This window comes from Ischnura elegans, chromosome 1 (assembly GCF_921293095.1).
Source record: "Ischnura elegans chromosome 1, ioIscEleg1.1, whole genome shotgun sequence".
In the NCBI taxonomy this organism is placed as follows: Eukaryota; Metazoa; Arthropoda; class Insecta; order Odonata; family Coenagrionidae; genus Ischnura; species Ischnura elegans.
In genome coordinates this window covers 95,929,744-95,947,995 of record NC_060246.1, presented here as the reverse complement: position 1 = coordinate 95,947,995, position 18,252 = coordinate 95,929,744, and the positions used below count along the sequence as shown (strand labels likewise).

Below are 18,252 nucleotides of genomic sequence, written 5' to 3'. Positions count from 1 at the left end.
TTGCGGAGAATGCACCACGTTCCTCCTTACTCACATCTACAACAGGGGCTCCTTCAATGCGGTCTTTTCTTATAGTTCCAATGCAGTTTATATTACTTTCTTTCAATTTTTCTAGCAATGAAAGAGAGGTAAAAAAGTTGTCTACAAATAGTTTTGAACCAGGAGGAAGGAAATCTACACACATGGATTCTGTCACTTGGGCACCGAGAGAGATGCCTTTGGGTTTGTCTGTTTTTCCTGTGTAAACACTAAATTTAAGAAGGTATCCTTTTGAAGTTGTAACAAACCATATTTTGTAACCAAAACGGATGGGCTTTCCTCTAATAAATTGCTTCATTGAATGACGCCCAAAGTATGGCTCCATTCCCTCATCCAGAGAAAACTCACTACCAAGCATTCTATGATCTCGGTAAATTTTTTATTCATGTGATCTACTACAGGTCTAACTTTGTAAATCCTAACAGTGCTATCTATCTGGGTGTTATCATTAAAATGAAGGCATTTGTGAATCAAATCAAATTTATTGCGGCTCATTGATCCAGCAACTAGAGAATGGAAAGTATCTCGTTTGGTTTCCCAATACATACGTCTGAATGGAACACAACAGTAGCCAGAAAGTAATAACACGCCAAGGTATTTGTACAAATCGTCCACAGAAAATTCGGCATTGGATAAACCTTTCTGAACTGCATACTCGTTTGTTTCTATACATATCATATTCACAAAAATTTCGTCCCAAACCCTCTTGATCATTTCCAAAGGACTTTTATCTAATAACTCTGGTTTTGGCTGCATTCGAACAGGCTCTAAAGGTGGCATATTATTTGTTTTCAGAGTTAATTTTTTCCATGATCTATCTTTCTTACGGTAACTACCTGCCTCTAAATGGCTAAATTCTTTATGAGTGTTGGTGGCCGAGCAAACATTGATTGAACTCTTAGCTACTTTCCTTCCCTTGCTAGGACAATTTTGCCCATTCTTTTCATTAGGCATATCAAAATCAGATCCAACCTCATTATTGTTTGAGCTTGTTGAGGAACAGTCATCAGAAAAAAGTGGTAAATCAATTTTACCGTGATTAGTGTCAAGACGTACCTCACCTAATTGGGCTAGGACACCTTTGCCTAAATCCTTTATGCACTCTGGAGTCTCACATTCTTCAGGTGCATCATCTTCATCAGAGCAGTCACCATCTCTTGCTGGAAGAATAACCACATCTACAGTGTTTGCTCCATCAATTTCTCGCCCTCGTTCATCATTGTCATCCAAGTTGTAGAGTTCAAATAAGATGTCTTCTGTGTTGAGTTCTGACCTAAAAGAGATCGGACATTTTGAATCAAAGTTCTAAACACAGCTTGAGATGGCGTAATGACACCTAAAAACTATTTTAATGAGGAAGTGAATAAATATTTGCAATTCTTACCGTTTTCTGTTGTTTGTCGACATTGCGAAGGTGTACTCAGGATCCACTGTGATGCACAGCTAACAAATGGATGAGCTAAAATAATTTAAACTTAAGGAATTTTTTGGGCAACTGCGAAGCACAGAACTTACGAACACTTGGTCTACAGCTGCCAAGCTTGCAAATCGCAATGGCAGGTACCCTTGGGTCGATCCTTTATATATATAGTGTCTAGCCATGAGGAGCAAGAGTTACATTTTAGCGAGAATCTCAAACTAAGTATATGGATTATATTTTAGCTCTTCAACCTCATAATTATCTCAGGCATCGAGTTACAATGATTTTGAAATACATTGTGAGCAAATATCAACTCATCTGAGACGTTTACAGACAGCTCAACAATGTAAGGCAATACCATAATTGGTTTAGGGAAGAGTAGCGGTTTATCCCACCGTGTGTTTAAACACACACAAAGTTTGCGCTTTCATTGAAGTGTTTCAATTATCTTCACGGGAAATACTTTACTAACATCATGTTTCCTCAACATTCGAATGTATAAAGGCAGGAAAAGTTTTATGTTCGCATCTGGTGTTCTCAAGAAGATGAAGGTTAAACAGTTTGCCTTTCAATTTACACATGCAGGGTTAATATTTTTTTTCAATGTTGGCCAACCTGGGGATAGTAGGCTGTAATACAAGATGTAATGAGCCTTCAGAAGTTTCAAAGAATGAGTCAAAGTAATTAGAAAATGGTTACCTCTCAAGAGTGGCTAGAAATTATTTTTTTAATTTCCGCGTACTTGGCGTGTGTTTAAATACACGCTGGTAAAATATGGGTTAAAGGCCTCACTTTTATAAAATAAAATTATGAAAATAATATCAAAATGGATTTAAAAATTAATATAAAATTCAGATTTATATTCTAACCAGAAGAGAAAAAAATGAAAACAAACTAAAAAATATTTTTAAAATTAGCATTTTCCAAACAAACGGCATAAAATACCAGTTCAAAATAACAGTAAAAAATACCAATACTCAATCTTAGGCTTTTCTACAATCATTTCTAATACACCTAATCAGCACCCGTGCTTCATTCTCGAAATAATCAAAAGCTTGTTTTCACTTCTTGGTCCATTTAATACTGTGTTTTTAAAAAGCGTGTTTTTTATCTTTTTTATTTTATTTTTATTCTGAAATGTTTTTATCACCAAAACCACTCTTTTAAGCGCTTCACTGCATCATCATGGAACTGAATCATTGTTTTGGAAAGATGACTGTTCCTGATACCACAAGTTGTTTGTAGAAGTGACCCTGTTTTACACAAGGATTCAATTCCTGCAAAGCAGTAGAACGTTTAACGCGTTGGTTAAATAATAAATATACTGTTGAATATTACAAAGTATTTTCTAAAATGAATCCTAATAAATGATATACTGTACCCGAAGATACCGATGAACGCAAATAATTATGCTGTGGCATTGTACAATGACTAGCAAGAATATTCACATAAAATTCTAGCACATTTAGTCTTTAAATCTTAATGTTTGTACGGATTCATATTTGTGGTTCGAAGAAACCCACGTTTCAGGACAAACAAGCAATGCGAGTTTTCGAGTCCTGCCGATCAACATTCGTGGAATGAAGCTACTCAAGCGGCCAGTTTCTAAAATCGCTACGTTGATCGCGGAAAAGGACTGTCGACCTTTACGACTTGAACGCAATGCTGACCTAATAGTCTCTTCTCGTGGAAGATAAAAACGCTGGTTCCCATCAGCAAGAAAATACCTCTTGCGCCACGAGTTTTCTTCTTCGGCTCCTAGTCTCGCTCGCCCCAAGGTAATTCCCCATGGTGCCATCAGCCTTCTCTTCAGTTCCTAGTGTTCTCTGCGTGAAACGCTTTTGGTCATATCTGTGATTGAGCGAGTTTTTCAACAACGAAACTTTACCACTACGGAGAGTTGGCTGCTCACTGATCGGGGCTTGCATCGCACAGCCATTTCTTAAGACTTTTTTACACTTAGCACGTCATTGCGAACGTTAGCACTGGAGACATTTGTTGAAATTGCGAGAATGCGAGCGCGGAATTGAAGCAGGGGCTATTTTTCCATCTCACGTCCATGTATTCTCGCATGTCTTGTAGCAATTCACTGCTTAGCACGGCGCAATATTGACTGCGCCATCGTACCAACGTCAGATTGCGCAATGACGTGCCCTGTGTAAAACGGCTTTTACTGAGGTGCCTGCGATTACACATATTCGCTTATGATAAAGTTTTATAACCAAGAGTACCCTTATTTTTTCAATCCTCTACCCGTCGTCTACTTCTCTATCTTTTCGTGACAAAAAATCGACAGCCTTAACCCATTCTAAGTAAAAGTTGATGGCATCACTGACTCTTGCCGAGCTGGCCGTCTCACCTCACTCTCACTACTCCTCGACATCGCCCATCCATATTCCGTGGTATGTTATCAGTAACAGTCTATTGAGCGATTCTTACCGACAAGGTTCAGGTCTCAAGGAACGAGTTAATGAGCCAAAACTATAATGACGTCACCAAATAAAAAATTGGGTAGTAGCCTTCGCATTTTTTATTTTGAAATTTGATTTGAAATATGAAAGATATATTTTCATACTTATCGATATCTGGTCTGAGTCAACGACCCTATTACCCCCGAAGAGACAGCAATTTACACCGACTACAACCGGCTACAACTGAATTACTTTCCTCCATTTCTGAATCCCTTTTTAGAGAAACTGTACTAGGTTGTGGAAGTAAAATTTTATACTCAAGTTGTCGCTATTTTGAATAATCATTGCGTAAATTATGGTTTCATAGTTTTCCTTTTTATAATATGAATTGTGGGATGCAAAAAATGAGAACTTATTAACTGTTGCTAAGAACACTAGATATATTTACACGCGACCCGCGTTGGAATATATCCCCTTTCAGCTGCTCGGGGAATTGATATTAAAAATTATCATTTGATCTAGGTACACTTGAGAGTCGACGTTAGCAAGCGTTGCTATTTAAGCTTTAAGAAATAGAGTTCTTACTAATATATTTCTTAATACAGCGGTAAATTTTATAGTGGAACACCCAAAAGTGTTCCATTCCATACGAAAACCTGGGTCCCTTGGTACCATACCCCTTCTTCCTACACCTCATCGAGAGGCTGTACAATACAGCCATCTAATGGGAATCTCTGTCAGACCGTAGATTGAAAAATGGACTAAACCTTTTAGATAAATTCAAAAGCAGTGTATTTTCTGACGAAGTTAACCATATCTTAAGGACGCCAACATACTACGGAAGATCAGATCATATAAATAAAATAAGAGAGATATATTGTAGAACAGACAGATTCAGAATGTCATTTTTTCCACGATCAATAAGAGATTATAACGGCAGCGATAGAACTCATAAATAGATTGCATGACTTAAGGTGTAGCCAACTAACCTCTGTAAAACTTAATGCATTTTTCTTAATTTTATTATTATTTCTAACAGCATATAGTAGTATAATTTGTTAGTATGCGTGAAGTTTTTGGTACTGTGTGGTTTGCATGTTGGAATTCAATTGCATGCTGCATGCTGGTGATTGATAACCCCCTGCCAAACACCCTTGAGGTGGCTCGCAGGGTATTATGTAGATGTAGATGTACAGCATTTCGCCGCGGGTTGATGGAATGCTGGCGTTGGTCATTTAATGTGAATCACCGTCGTAATACAATGACGACACAAACCTCTCATTTACCTCTGTAGATGTCCGCCTACGAAGCTAATGTGAATCCCTGGTTGATGATCTCTAGGTGTTCGAGTGTCTCGTCTATATTGTTCCCATCGTTTTGATCTTCCGTTGTGTCCAACGTCTGAATTATCACATTACCCCGCACGACCTCTCATTGTCTTGAGACGCGGAGAGGAAGTGGAGGTCATCAAGGGAGTCCACCCCGGATGGGCGAGTGAAATAGGAGGGAGGAGGCGGAACGAGTTTAAGGTTCAATGAGGGTGAAAAAGAGAGAGTTTATAGGGGATGGGAGACAATCGGGGCACATTTTCTTGTTCACCCGGAATGCAGAGGGGCGTGGGACTTAAGCGCTGCTTCGGAAAAAAATCCTGGGTGGGTGAAAAAATCTGGAAATTTTACAGAAATAAGAATCGGACCGTTCATTCACATGGATGATTAGTTTAGACTATGCGTTGATGAATTAATACGTATTTAATAGATTTTAACCTAAATATCTACCGTCATCAAGTGACCTTTCACACCATGGGTAGCGCCGGAATTTCCGATAGTCTAACTAGGCTTCAGCCTAGAACATCTAGATCAAGAGGGGCTACATTCAACTTGTTTGCAAAGTTAAAGTTACTCTCTGCTGAAAATTGAGAAAAATTATTTTTTTATAAAGGTTTGTACCGATCACAACACGTTCCATAAAGCATATTGATGTATATCACAGTGATGGTGTATTTTATTACCTCTCATGTAGTTTACAAACTTAAAAGTGGGAGGTGAAAGGGCCTCATAAGTGTAATAGCATAGGGCCTCTTTTTATCTAATCCCGGCCCTGACCATAGACATATGTTGGAGGAAATTGGATCACGTTTTAACTGTCCCATATCGTTACGTAGGTCTTAGAGTATAACAGGGCTAACTACAGCATATAAACGGATATTTTCTTCAAGAGTTTTGTACAGCGATACATGAAGAAACTTCGTGCAGAGATCAACAACCAAGGGTGACAGAATAAGAGTTTTCTTTACCTTGAGGGACATATACTCTCATCGGGTGTATGGAATCAAGTCATTTTCACTCAAAACTGAGTCTACTCAAGTGAAAGAAAAAGAGAATGTTAAATAATCATTGCCCAATAGTTGAAAGTAGATCCCATTGACACGGTTGTATGCCTGCTTTTCTTATCGTTCGTCTCTCGAGGAGATACAGGTTTTACGGGTTTTACCACGACCACGAGTACTACATCACTGCCGTCGTTAAGAGCTCCAGTCGTACAAATTGTCAGACTCTAAATATTCTCCTTGGAACACACTTTGAACTATTACAGGGCTTGATATAGTGCTGCACACTTGTGAAGCCTTGCACCTTGAAATTATGGAGAAATGTATGATGGTACGATTGCTCTGGAATGCAGAAATTATTATAGCTTTCATCTTAAATCAAAAGTGAATTACATGCATACCTCCATCAGAGATTAATTTCCTCCACGATGTAATCCTTTCTTCGCGAAGGAAAGCAGATCGACATAGCTGTTATGATCTGTCCTTTGACTGATATGGGCTGTGAAATGCTCAGCGAAGACAATTTCAAGATAAAAAACTAGTGAAAACCTCAGAATATCAACCTTAAGGTGTGTACGCCATTTTAAGCTATTATATAGTCATCTTTACCAATTATTTCTATCTTCTTGCTCCAGGCCATACTCTATAGCTCTGATGTTGGAGAATCGATGTTCCTAGCACCAAGAAAACTGGAGGAAAAAGGAAACTGAAATTTTTATTCCTTCAGGATGGGCTCATCAAATTGTGGTAAATGACCCTTTTATTGGTAATTTGTTGCCTCGTTACGACTTCAAATGTTGTATATAAGTTCAGACCTGGTTCGGTGAGACTCTTACAATATGAAACAAATTTTCCTCATCAGAATGCCAATTAACTGTGTTTTCTATCTGTCATTAATTCCTTGCCCAGTCGTGGAATAGGACGATGCCAGTTTTTACATCGTAAGGTGGCAACCCTATTTAGAAATCTAAGAGAAATATATATAGACTATAATAGTAGTTCAGGAATGAATAAATAGTTAAGGCCGTTTTACATGGGGGACAGAATTGCGAAGGTTAGAACTGCATTAATTTCTAAAATGGCGTGGAATTGCGCGAATGCATGAACGAAATTAGAACAGGGGCTATTTTTCCATCTCATGTACACGGATTCTCGCAAGCGTTCAAGCAATTCACCGCTTTACACGACGAAATTTTGGCTGCGCCTTCGTATACACGTCAGATTGTGCAAGTACGTGTCCCGTGTAAAACGGCCTGTAGAGCTTTTAAGTGAAATTTTAGATGAAAAAGATTTCTTCAGGGATGAATTTTCTCCTCACGAAGAAAATCATGATTATGTTATTGCTCTAATCTCTCCTTGGGCTGAAATGAGCTGTTACAAAAATTTAATAATAGAAAAAATAGTGTAAACTGTAAACCTCTGAAACCTACAGAAAGATATGTATTACGAGCGTGATGCGCCCGCTCCCAGCGGACTTCCCCTGCTCTTTTCAATATAGGTCCACAGAGGGATAAGCGCGTTTCTAATTTTAAAATGTAGAAAAAAAAGGCAGGGTCTTATGTACAAATTTAATTGGAATGTTCATGTACAAATTGAGGTCAGAGGACCTCTTTAAACACAACATTGGAAGTAATTACACTATCCTCTGTTAAACGCACATGATGACTCATGCTTACGTATCAACAGGAGACTTGAATGTGGAATCAGCCGTATTTTGATAAAAGTTATTTAAAGAATGCGATATATTGTTGGAAATGAACAAATGTATCAATTTGTGCGCCGTTAACGTCAGGAATATTTACCGTTTTTTTTAATTATTTATTTAAAAACCAATTTTAGGAAACAATAGCAATATCTAGGAAGTAAGATATGCCGTCGCATGTTCTTTGATAAATTCTGTTCATTTTGGTACCTCATTTGTAGAGTTTGGTTGCGTATAAGTTGAGAAAAAGGTATCTATGCAGTAGAAATAATATAGAAGATCGTTTTCAGGTGTGTTAAATTCGTGTTTTCCATCGTCTTGCTCCGGGGGCCACACTCAGCAGCTCCGACGCCGGGTAATCCCGGCGTCGGAGCCCTCTCCGCAATGCCTCTTTAGACAAAGGCATCTTGACATCGGCGGCTTACGCAACCTCGTCCCAACACTCTTCCCGAACATGTATTTAAACACTCCAATCCCTCAGTTCCACCTCCGTCCAGCTGCGAATGTTGTCCAAGGCACAGAAGCCGACCTTTTCAGAAATTCGCACCCGAAGGTTTCGCAATCGGGCTGGAGTGGTTGTTCAGACCGAATCAGAGGTTCAGTCCATATAATTTCCTTTTCAAGGAGCGAGATTAATTGCAGTCTTTGCATCGTGTCTGGAAAGATAATTTTTGCTCTCAATCCTTAAGCAATTATACTGTTCTCTTCCTTTTTCTTTCACTTGAAGGTGACCGGCGAGGCATGAACGAAAACGAATTATTTTCTTGTAATTAGTTAATTCCTCTTGCGTTATCTATGATTAATGGGATTCATGGATTTTTTCACGGTAACCCGGTGCTATAAATTTATCCTTCATACACGATAGAAACGTAGTCTTTAAAGAGATAAATACATTTCCTTGTACTCTGCAACCTGATTTATGTGGTAATCATGGCGAAAAATATGAGGCGTTACGGATTCGAGTTTCTCCATGGAGTAGTGAGAGAGGAAAAAATATAATTAAAACTTCTTAATAGGTTTTTTTATTCCGCTATGCTTTCACAAGATGTAGCTTCATCAAATAAATTTAACAATATTGAGCTAGATCTAGTGAATTAACATTTGGATGCGATTTATTTATTTGAATCATTCTTACGTATAATAGTCCTCAATGTAATGTAATTATAGTCCCCAATACTGCAGTTTAACGCTTAGGCGTGAAAAAATGGAATTCAAAATCACCTTAATCATTGTTCACACATCCTAAAGATTAGGGCTATATTCACATACCGCTATAATAGTGGTCCGCGGCTGCTGTTACGAACGCCAATTATACTGCTCGGACACAAGAAGATAAAAAACGTTGCCGTTTTCCGTTGATCACAGCCTCTGCCTTGTTTTTATCTCTGAAATTACTTCAAGAGAATTAGCAAACATAGTTACGGATGACCTTGAAGCTTGATGCCGCAAATTTATTCAGCACACAAACCGGAGCTAATCTGTCGATCGAGACGTGGTTGAATAAACCTTGCGCCGCAAGAAAGCAATTCGATATCCTGCGTTCGCAGCCGGGTAGTCCTCGCCGCTTTCGCGTGCCCTTTTGACCGAGTGCCAAAGGGAAAGGAGGGAGAGAGAGACGTTGCCGTGGAACTGGTTTCTGCGGCGAGTTGCTCGGTCCGAGGCAGGTGCACAACGCCCCTCAGAAGGGCACCCATTAACGAGTACGCACATTGAGGCGCTGTCCCCCGGACAATGCTCACCACTCGGCCGCGGACGTGTAGCAACTGAAATTCGAGTTTCAGTCACCTTTTCATCGGCAGTTCCGTGGAAATGCCCCTGTGACAATGGATGAAACTGTAAGCGTGGAGTTCTCCTCCTCTCATAATATAGCTATGTAGTGAGGATCCCTTGTGGTCCACCATCTAAGATTCCTATATCACCCTAGCCATCCAGCTTAACCAAACGTCATTGGAATGAGTTATTTCAAAGAATTACTGGCTAAAATATCCATTTTTAATGCATGCAAATCGATGCAGATGGAGAATAAAAGTTAAACTAAATGGTAGCGGTGAGTGAAAGACGCTGACTCCGCGTCGTAACCTCCGAAGGGAAAGCATTCAAATCGATGTGATGATAATTAAATTCTTGAACCAATACCACAATTGGAGACGGATATACTGTAATCATACTAAAGCTATGCTATAGCATATACTCTAAAGAAATTTAAAAATCCTTCTCCCTTGTTATCGATCCATGTGTCCCAAATAAAGTCGCAATAGGATATTTTTGCTTTGTAGTTACTTTCTTTTTAAAGGAAAAATTGCACTATTTCAAATTTTTTTCATGATAACCATGATTCAATCACCCAAAGCTATGCTGTAAAAAATTTTCATAGAGTACTTTAAGCTTCTTTTAAGCTATATTATCCCATGCTTCATTCAGAGTTTTCAAAGGCTAGGAATACCAATAGCAAGTTTTTAATAGATTAAATTCGTATTGTTATGGCTCAGATAATCGCTCATGTGTAATATGTTAATTATAACATATAAATAAAAGCTATTCCTCTGTGAACAGGGGGACACTACCCAACGATTCCAAATCAAATAAAGTTAAAAACCAATACAATCACAATGGATTTAAAGTTGGTACTTGACATTGCCGCAACGAAAAAACCTTATTCTACCAATTCAGACGTGTTTCCGGAGGAGGTTGAGGCAGTTTATTTTTATTCCTAGGCAATTCCTTTCCCGTAATCGCCAAAAAGGACGGCGGAATCAGATCACAATCACCAAGAATTTCAACATTGGGATATATACACATGAATGCACGTTAGCTTGTCGTGATTGGAGGGACTTTCCCAAATAGGTGGTACACGTAACCGTTTCCCTCTATCGCGAAAACACTCGCCATTTTCCCTCGATTCCGACCAAAGTTCCCGGGGCGTATTTTCTGGCGACAATTCTTGTGTTCGTCCAACTTAAATGTCTCCTCAAAGTTGGCCCTGCCCCACGTAACCTCTCTCACTATTCCTTTTCCCCCCCAAAAGCTCCTCCTCTCCCGAAAGCCCATTTCCTCCGCAAATTGCGTTCTTATCGCGACCGCGATGGATCGAGACCTCCCAACCTCCCTACCTTCCACCGCCAAACTCCCCAGCCCACCCGTTAAAGTACACCAAGTTCAGATCTCGTTAAGTCAACGGTTTTCGACGGAGGTACGACGACATCGTCATTCATTCCGGTCGGGATATCAGCGCGTTATCTCTTTGGCAGATTGTTTTCTCGGCATCTTCTCTCCCCGTTCAGTCACTCTTAGTATGCCGGGATGCTGAGGGGGGGTGTGGTCGATCACACCGTAGGAAGGGAGAGCTCCTCCCGAACTAACTTTCTCCGTGGAAACTTTCACTCCAACTCGCTCGCCCATTTGTTCGATTCGCTCTTCGTCTTGACCTCAATATAACCTTATAGGCGCGCAGAAAAAAAATATTTCGCAAGGATTTTTTATACATATATTTTTTTTCGTCCGAGTAAGGGGAAAAATAAAAAAATCGTCTCCTATCCATCTTCTTAACTCTTATGGACGTTTTTAAAGTTTCCGAGTCTCACTTATACGATCTCTTTTGTTACGTAGCAATCTTTTCCTCCGGTTCCCACCCTCATTTTTCATCTAAATGGGATGTGACGGTGAGTGCAAAAGCCTTATATCACATACTCATGGAGGGCAAAAGAGAGGGAAGGGGGGTGTATTTATCGTCCGGCAATTTACGACCTACTATTAACCTTAAGAAAAAGTTTCTGAATTAGTGCAGCACTTATGGTGGGTCGGGGGAAGAAGAAAAAGCTCTTTCGAGGGTTTTTCGCACGTAAAAAGTTTACGTCGTGCCCGACATTTTGGAAGAGTTGGGGTCCATACGGTTCCTCGTTGAGGTATTGTTAAACTTGCGAGGCACTTGAACGAACTACTTTTTTACCTCGTATACTTTTTCCTTATTTTTTTGAGATCCGATATTATATATATTTTTATTAATATCCGATCCGATTTTCCGAAGTTTTAAAATCTGATCGGATTTTAGAATAAATATCGTTTTGACTCAAATATCTTCATAAAACCTGGGGAAAAGTTGTGCTATGCCTTTCTTAGCACAGGGTATTCACCTTTAGGTCTCGAGTTCTAGTAGAGTATTATACCTTAAAATTTAAACCGTTACTTCCATTCTAACAATAAGCATATAATAAAATATCTAGGAGTTCATTTATCTGGGACGTCTTCATAGCGCCACCAACGGGAAACTATTTTCTCGATTCCGCAAGCTCTCACACGACACATTTTATCGCCCTACCTTTCTACTGCCGATCATCAAATATGATTGTTTTCTATTAAAATTTCTTTTAATTTATCAAAAAATTTCTTTTAATTTATCAAAACCTTTTGTCGCTGCTATTTTATTTCGTTTAGGAAGCACTAATGGTTATATCAAAATGTATCTTCTCCCTGAATCCACTGTATAGTGATTGAATTTCCATCGCATTAGCTTCAATTTCCACGGTGGAAATTAGACAGATCGGATAATCTTATCTCGGACATTTGACTTACTGGGCCTACTGAGCGACTCTGGATCACTTGGGTGGTTTAATCATAGGTTTTTGGTTCAAATGGATAAATCATACTTAAAACGAATATAACATCGCCACTGGCGACATTGCAGCCGGAACCTTTACGACAAAAATAGAAAATGTAAGGATTCATGCCATCTTTGATGGATCCACAAATTCTAAACTTCCATTTACCCAACATGAACAATAACTACTGGACATTTGCATCAATTCTTCTCGGGATGTCGACCGGGTGTATGGCACTATTACTCTTCTCTCCACCCGTGAAGACGGTGGTAAAGTGAGCTACCGAAACGTCGGAGATGGGGCCATTCACCTTGTTGACAAACCGAGAAGAAGTTCTGCATTTTTTCCCCGGGTAAGCATAAAATCTTTCGTCAATTATTTGGTTATCGTGAAAACCCTCAAGCAGCAGCACAGAGCAACGCGTTATCATCCCAAAATTTTCAATTGGTGGTAAGTATAGTATTTGGAGGAGGCGACCGACAGCTGAGGTCATTTGCGGTATGAGAGAAGGAAATGAGAAGGATGGGAGGAGGGAAAACTGTCACCGGCATTAGCCTACTCCAAACGAAGGGCGGCCAGGGAAGCACTGCCTAACGTCTAATCCCACGGACGGAGTGTTGCGCTTGAAATGTCCTCCACACAGCATTCAAGCAGGGATCGGTCAGTATCTTAAAATTCTCTGCCACCGCCGGGATTTGAAGCCGAGCCCACGGAGTGGGAAGCCAACACTCCAGCCACCACATCAACCCGATCCCCTTTTTCAATTGGCCAAGAGTAAGGAATAATCCTTAAGTAAGAGTAACCCTTTAAGGGAACACGACCAGATCCTGTTATTCATCATCTATATATCGTTTACTCTCGTGCGTGGGAGCATTTGCATTCACCCCGGATGAGCTTGAGAGGATAATGCTTACTCCCGCTCCAGATCGTCTATTCCCGCAATATTTTCCCCTTGAAGCATATCCTTCCTCCTGGGATTACTCAAATGTATTGCTCTAGGGGTCATCAAACGGCTCTCGCTTTCCCTATAGCTCACTTTTATTGCCTTCTCAGAGAACGACGATCTCTCTTCGCTCCAATCGAAGAAAGCCTACGGAAGAACCCCTGACTACCCACCGCGGCACATTTTCAGATTCTACTCTCGATGGGTATGTTTTTTATTACATATTAAGGGTTCGGAGAGGAAGGAACCTTATATAAGGGAACCCTTTTGACCCCCAACATGCCCTCGGTGCCACTATCTTTCCCTCCACCCCCATCAACCTAACCCTGAACCCTTTTACACAGACTCAGTCACTCACTTTCCCTCCTTCCAGGAGATATGAATGGAGCAAAAGGGGTTTTGCGTACCCAGGACGGGGGGTGGAGAGGGGTAGAAAAAAAAACAGGAGCCCTCAAACTGGGGTATCCTCGAGTTTTTACCCCGGCCGGTCCCTTCTATAGGGTCCGCTCCACGCGACCCTGTCTGTTCCTCCCCCACCCCAATTCCCTTGACCCTCCCCTCCACCCACATATCGCATGTCCTCCCACAAATCTCTTTAAGGCCGCCACATTCCCGATGCGATGCCACGAGAGAGACTATGATCACTACGCTATCTCCCCCCAAAACATTTCTCTCAGCGGTGCCCAACGAGTTTACTTACTATCGTCTACTTATATTTGACGCCTGGAATACCTTAAATGCTTACTATTATTATTACAGTATTCTACCGATTAAGGTAGGTTTCCATGGAGTACTAAAGAAGTGATCTGGGAGCCTTCCTTTCCTTCCAGCGCTGCCTTCTTCAATTCACTGTAAGGCCTACTCCCTTTCAATATATCTAAAAGTCCTATTCTTTTCCTTCCTCTCCCTTGTTTCCCTAACATTCTACCCTCTAACACCATTTTCTACATCCCCTCCCCGCTAAGTACTCGCTCCATCCATACATTCTGCCTCCTCCGTACCTCATCTAAAAGCTGCCTCTCCTCGCCAACCATATCCAGCACTTCGTCGTTCCTTTTCCTCTCCATCCATTTCACCTTCTCCATTCTTCTCCATACCCACACCCACATACCCACACCCAACCCACATGGAGTACAACCAAATGCTTACTATAAATATAGTAAATGTCTAATAGGCGATTCTGAATTGATTATTTTTCTTAATATACAGTATTATTATTATATCCAAAATTATAAATCCTCCTAATTTATTTGATATAATGAAAGTACTTGTCTATTTTCACACTCATTTCACCTGACCCAGCTTTCGGCTTATAATGTAATTTACAAAGTCAGACATCAACTGTTAAACATGGAAGATATTTATCTGAACCTTGAAAACAGGCACTATGTATGTACAAAACCTGTGTCGGTTGAAATAAAACAGTGGGGACGTAGATAAGCACTTTACATCATGCTAAGTATCAAAGATTTCCACCGAATCATGCCGGAAACTGTGTGTGTGTCCTTTAACTTCCTAATTTAATTTTACTTTCAGAAATACTATCATTTTTTTGTTGCATTTCTAGCGCATTTTAAGGGATAGTAGTGATTTTTTTATTTCCGGAAGACGTGTTCGTCATTAGATTTCTAAATATTAATATAATATTTATGAATTCAAATTATTTATACCCAAAATCTATAACACTGGGATCATTCTTACTATTTTCTGCTTTTTCATTCTCTACTCCAGAATTATGGCATTGGAATTCAACCATATTTCCCATCCAGCAAAGAGGGTTACAGTTTTGCTGCGTTGTTGCTTAGCATAGTGTGCTAGGCTACATTTAAAAGTACGATCGCAGCGATCACGCGCTAGATTGAGCGATAGAGCGTGGTCTCGCGAGATGATTAATATTTACCGTACAAATTGGCTTAAAGTAATAGATGGGGTCCTATATCGATGAAAGTTATCAAATGATTGACCTGTATTGCAAATGGCCATGAATATAAAATAATAATCTATTTGCGTCCATAGTCTACAGCCTTCCTCAATTGAAGCAGAAGATTTTTTTGTATTGTTTTAACTTATCTTGTAGCCAGTAACAAAAATGATAATTAAAGCAGAAACAAATCCTTGAAAACTTGCGCATTGGAGTGAACATTATTACTCGTCAGGCTGTAGTCAAGGATCCAGTTTCTCGTGCGCCTGCACTTATTTTGGAACAGGTGAAGGTCACCGATTTCAAGCAGCCATACCTTTACAGACATACAGAAACTATCGTCATAGATGGTCTGCAGTTTTCGGTGTTTACTGATTTTCGATTTCAATTTATAAATTCTGATATGAAATTGACAATCGATCCATTATTGAAATAGTGATGCTTATTCATGTCGTCATCATTGAGCTTCGCCATCGCAGAATATCGTCCGTGATATAACCCAGTCCCGGAACTAAGGCGTGGAAGGGGGGGCACGTGCCCCGGGCGGCAGATTTCATAGGGCAGCAAAATTTTAATGAAAAGTTTATTTTTAAAAGTTATTTCATTTTTCTGGATTAATTGTTTATCAATAATCATTAAAACCTATATCGTAAGCAATAATATTAGTAAAACTTCTTAATATCAAACATACTGTGTGTATATTCAACCACCGCATCTCAAAAAATAACATAGGCACGGATGTATAATATTTTAGTGGTGGGAAAGGGAACGAGGGGGGATCAGGAGAGGGAGGAGGCTAACTGATCTTTTCCCCCCTCGAAAAATCTCCAAGTTCTGGCCCTGATCTAAACCACCGACTATATTTTCCACGAATCGAGCTATCGAACCCATGCGAGGCAAGTCCTCGTCGCTTAGCATCGCATCGGTTGTGTCGCAGCCCTTACTACTATCCTGTCCCTTTCCCTCCAATCCCATTTCGAACCCTTTTTTCACCTCCTCCCTCCCTCCCTGACCAAAATCCCTTTTCCTCCCCCATTCACTCTAATTAATCTCCTCTATCTCTCGGCCTTCCCTTGGTCCGAAAAACCCCATACCCCGAACCCCATAAAACCACCGGTCTTCCTTTTGCGCGCCACCCCCTTGCGTAGTGAGAGCGGCGATTGCCTAACCACTGCAAGACCCTGGTTGGAAGGGTGGATGAAGGGTTTTAGGAAGAGGGGACACAACAGCCGGCGTCCACGAGGGGTTTTCGGACGCTTGAAAAATTAATTGAATCGCCGATCACTTCCACGACGATGCCAACGAGATACAAGTGAAATGAGGTCATTTGCCATGTTTTTAAATTGCCGAATAACAGATGGAGCGAGGAAAGATATGGCACGTGCATGTTTTCTTTTAGCATGCCCTCCCTCATGCGATATATCCATAACTGCATCATTATTTGGTGAAAAATATGAACTACGAGATCTTTTCTTTTCTTTCTCCCGTATGTTCCTCAAGTTATGAGGAACGAGACCCATAATGACCAATAATTGGGATTTTGATTAACAAATATAATAACCATTATTATAATACCTATATTCATTCATTTCATTTTCAAGGAATTTACCTTTTTTGACGCGCAAAGCTGCATTTGGAAAAAATGTGGTTATTTTAATACAGAATACTATTTCTAAATTTACGGAAGCCTTTTTTTTAATACCTTATGTTAATATCTCATGAGATGAAATCTCACCTAGATTTCGTCCGAGTTAAATTGAAACCAGATCGACCCAGGCAGCCGAACTCTTCTTTTGAGATACAGAAAGGATTCCAAGCAATGGAGCTGGCTTCAAATACGTAAGTCAGAATTTTTCTCTCAAGCCCAAATCGACTCAAGTACCACTTAAAAAGCTTTTCAAGACAAGTAACTGACTCATATTATGAGTCGATAAAGTACTAGAAAGAAGTTTTTAGCCATTAGAATACTGTAATTAACCCCGACTTTCTGTCCACTCTGACTTGATTCTTCAGCCCTTTGGCTGGCACCAATTTAACCAACCTACAAATGCAACTTTGAATTGGCGAATCTTGCTTTTCTTTGGAGAAAGTAAACTATCGTTCCATGCATTTCTCGAAATAATACACAACTAATTTTCAGTGACTGCAATAACCGCGGTAATACTCTCGCTTGGAATAAAGATATCCTGCAATATGCAAGACTCAAATTGTATAAAAATTACACCGCCATGTGAAGAAATACATGCCAACGCGCGTGCCACTTTTTTAATAATTTTTATATTGGAAGGTCAATAGATCAGGAAATATTTTATGGGTTCTTTTAAATTTTTCCGAAAAATTGGATCATTCAGTATCTAATCGCCTTTTTTGCACGGCGAACGAATGCGTAACAGATGGGCTATATGACTGCGATGGCGACAATTTTTTGTGCCGATTAATATTTTAGTGAGCGTCCAGTTTTGAAAGAGACGGGTGTTTTGCCAAACTAGAATTTTTGGGTCAAATATAGCGCGCTTTTATGAATAATACAATGTCATCGGGTCTGCGGGTGTGACCTCGATCCTCATTTATCTAATTAACATGGACGATTTCGACGACTATGGCGTCATTCTTAGTGGTGTATTGTTATGGAATTAAATTTTAATTGATGATTTCGGTCCATAAGTAGCTGCAGATCAATCCATAATAAATTTCTAGAGCCTGTACTAATTTTCCACTTGAATTAATTCATCACAACGTGTTCCGACGTAACTACATTATCGCCAGGTTCCAACTTTTCAGCCTCTGCCTAATGATGAGTTTATTTCTCTTAAACCCGACGTAAATAATGATTCAAGCGGAAAATGACTCTAAACGCTGTTAATTTATTGTTCATTGTTGTCATGTGACTCT

General features: G+C 39.9%; 2 protein-coding genes across 3 annotated transcripts in view; one reads left to right on the top strand and one right to left on the bottom strand.

Annotated features, from left to right (window-relative positions):
* Window positions 1-1,507, bottom strand: part of LOC124157348 — a 64,685-nt gene extending 63,178 nt beyond the window's left edge. The window contains exons 1-2 of the mRNA XM_046532037.1: window positions 1,424-1,507; window positions 876-1,312 (exon numbers count right to left, since the gene is read on the bottom strand). Of these exons, the coding sequence (XP_046387993.1) occupies window positions 876-1,312; window positions 1,424-1,446 (460 nt within the window). The 5' untranslated portion in view covers window positions 1,447-1,507. The remainder of the gene's footprint in view (window positions 1-875; window positions 1,313-1,423) is intronic.
* Window positions 1-18,252, top strand: part of LOC124166762 — a 372,777-nt gene that overhangs the window by 63,818 nt on the left and 290,707 nt on the right. The window lies entirely within an intron of this gene.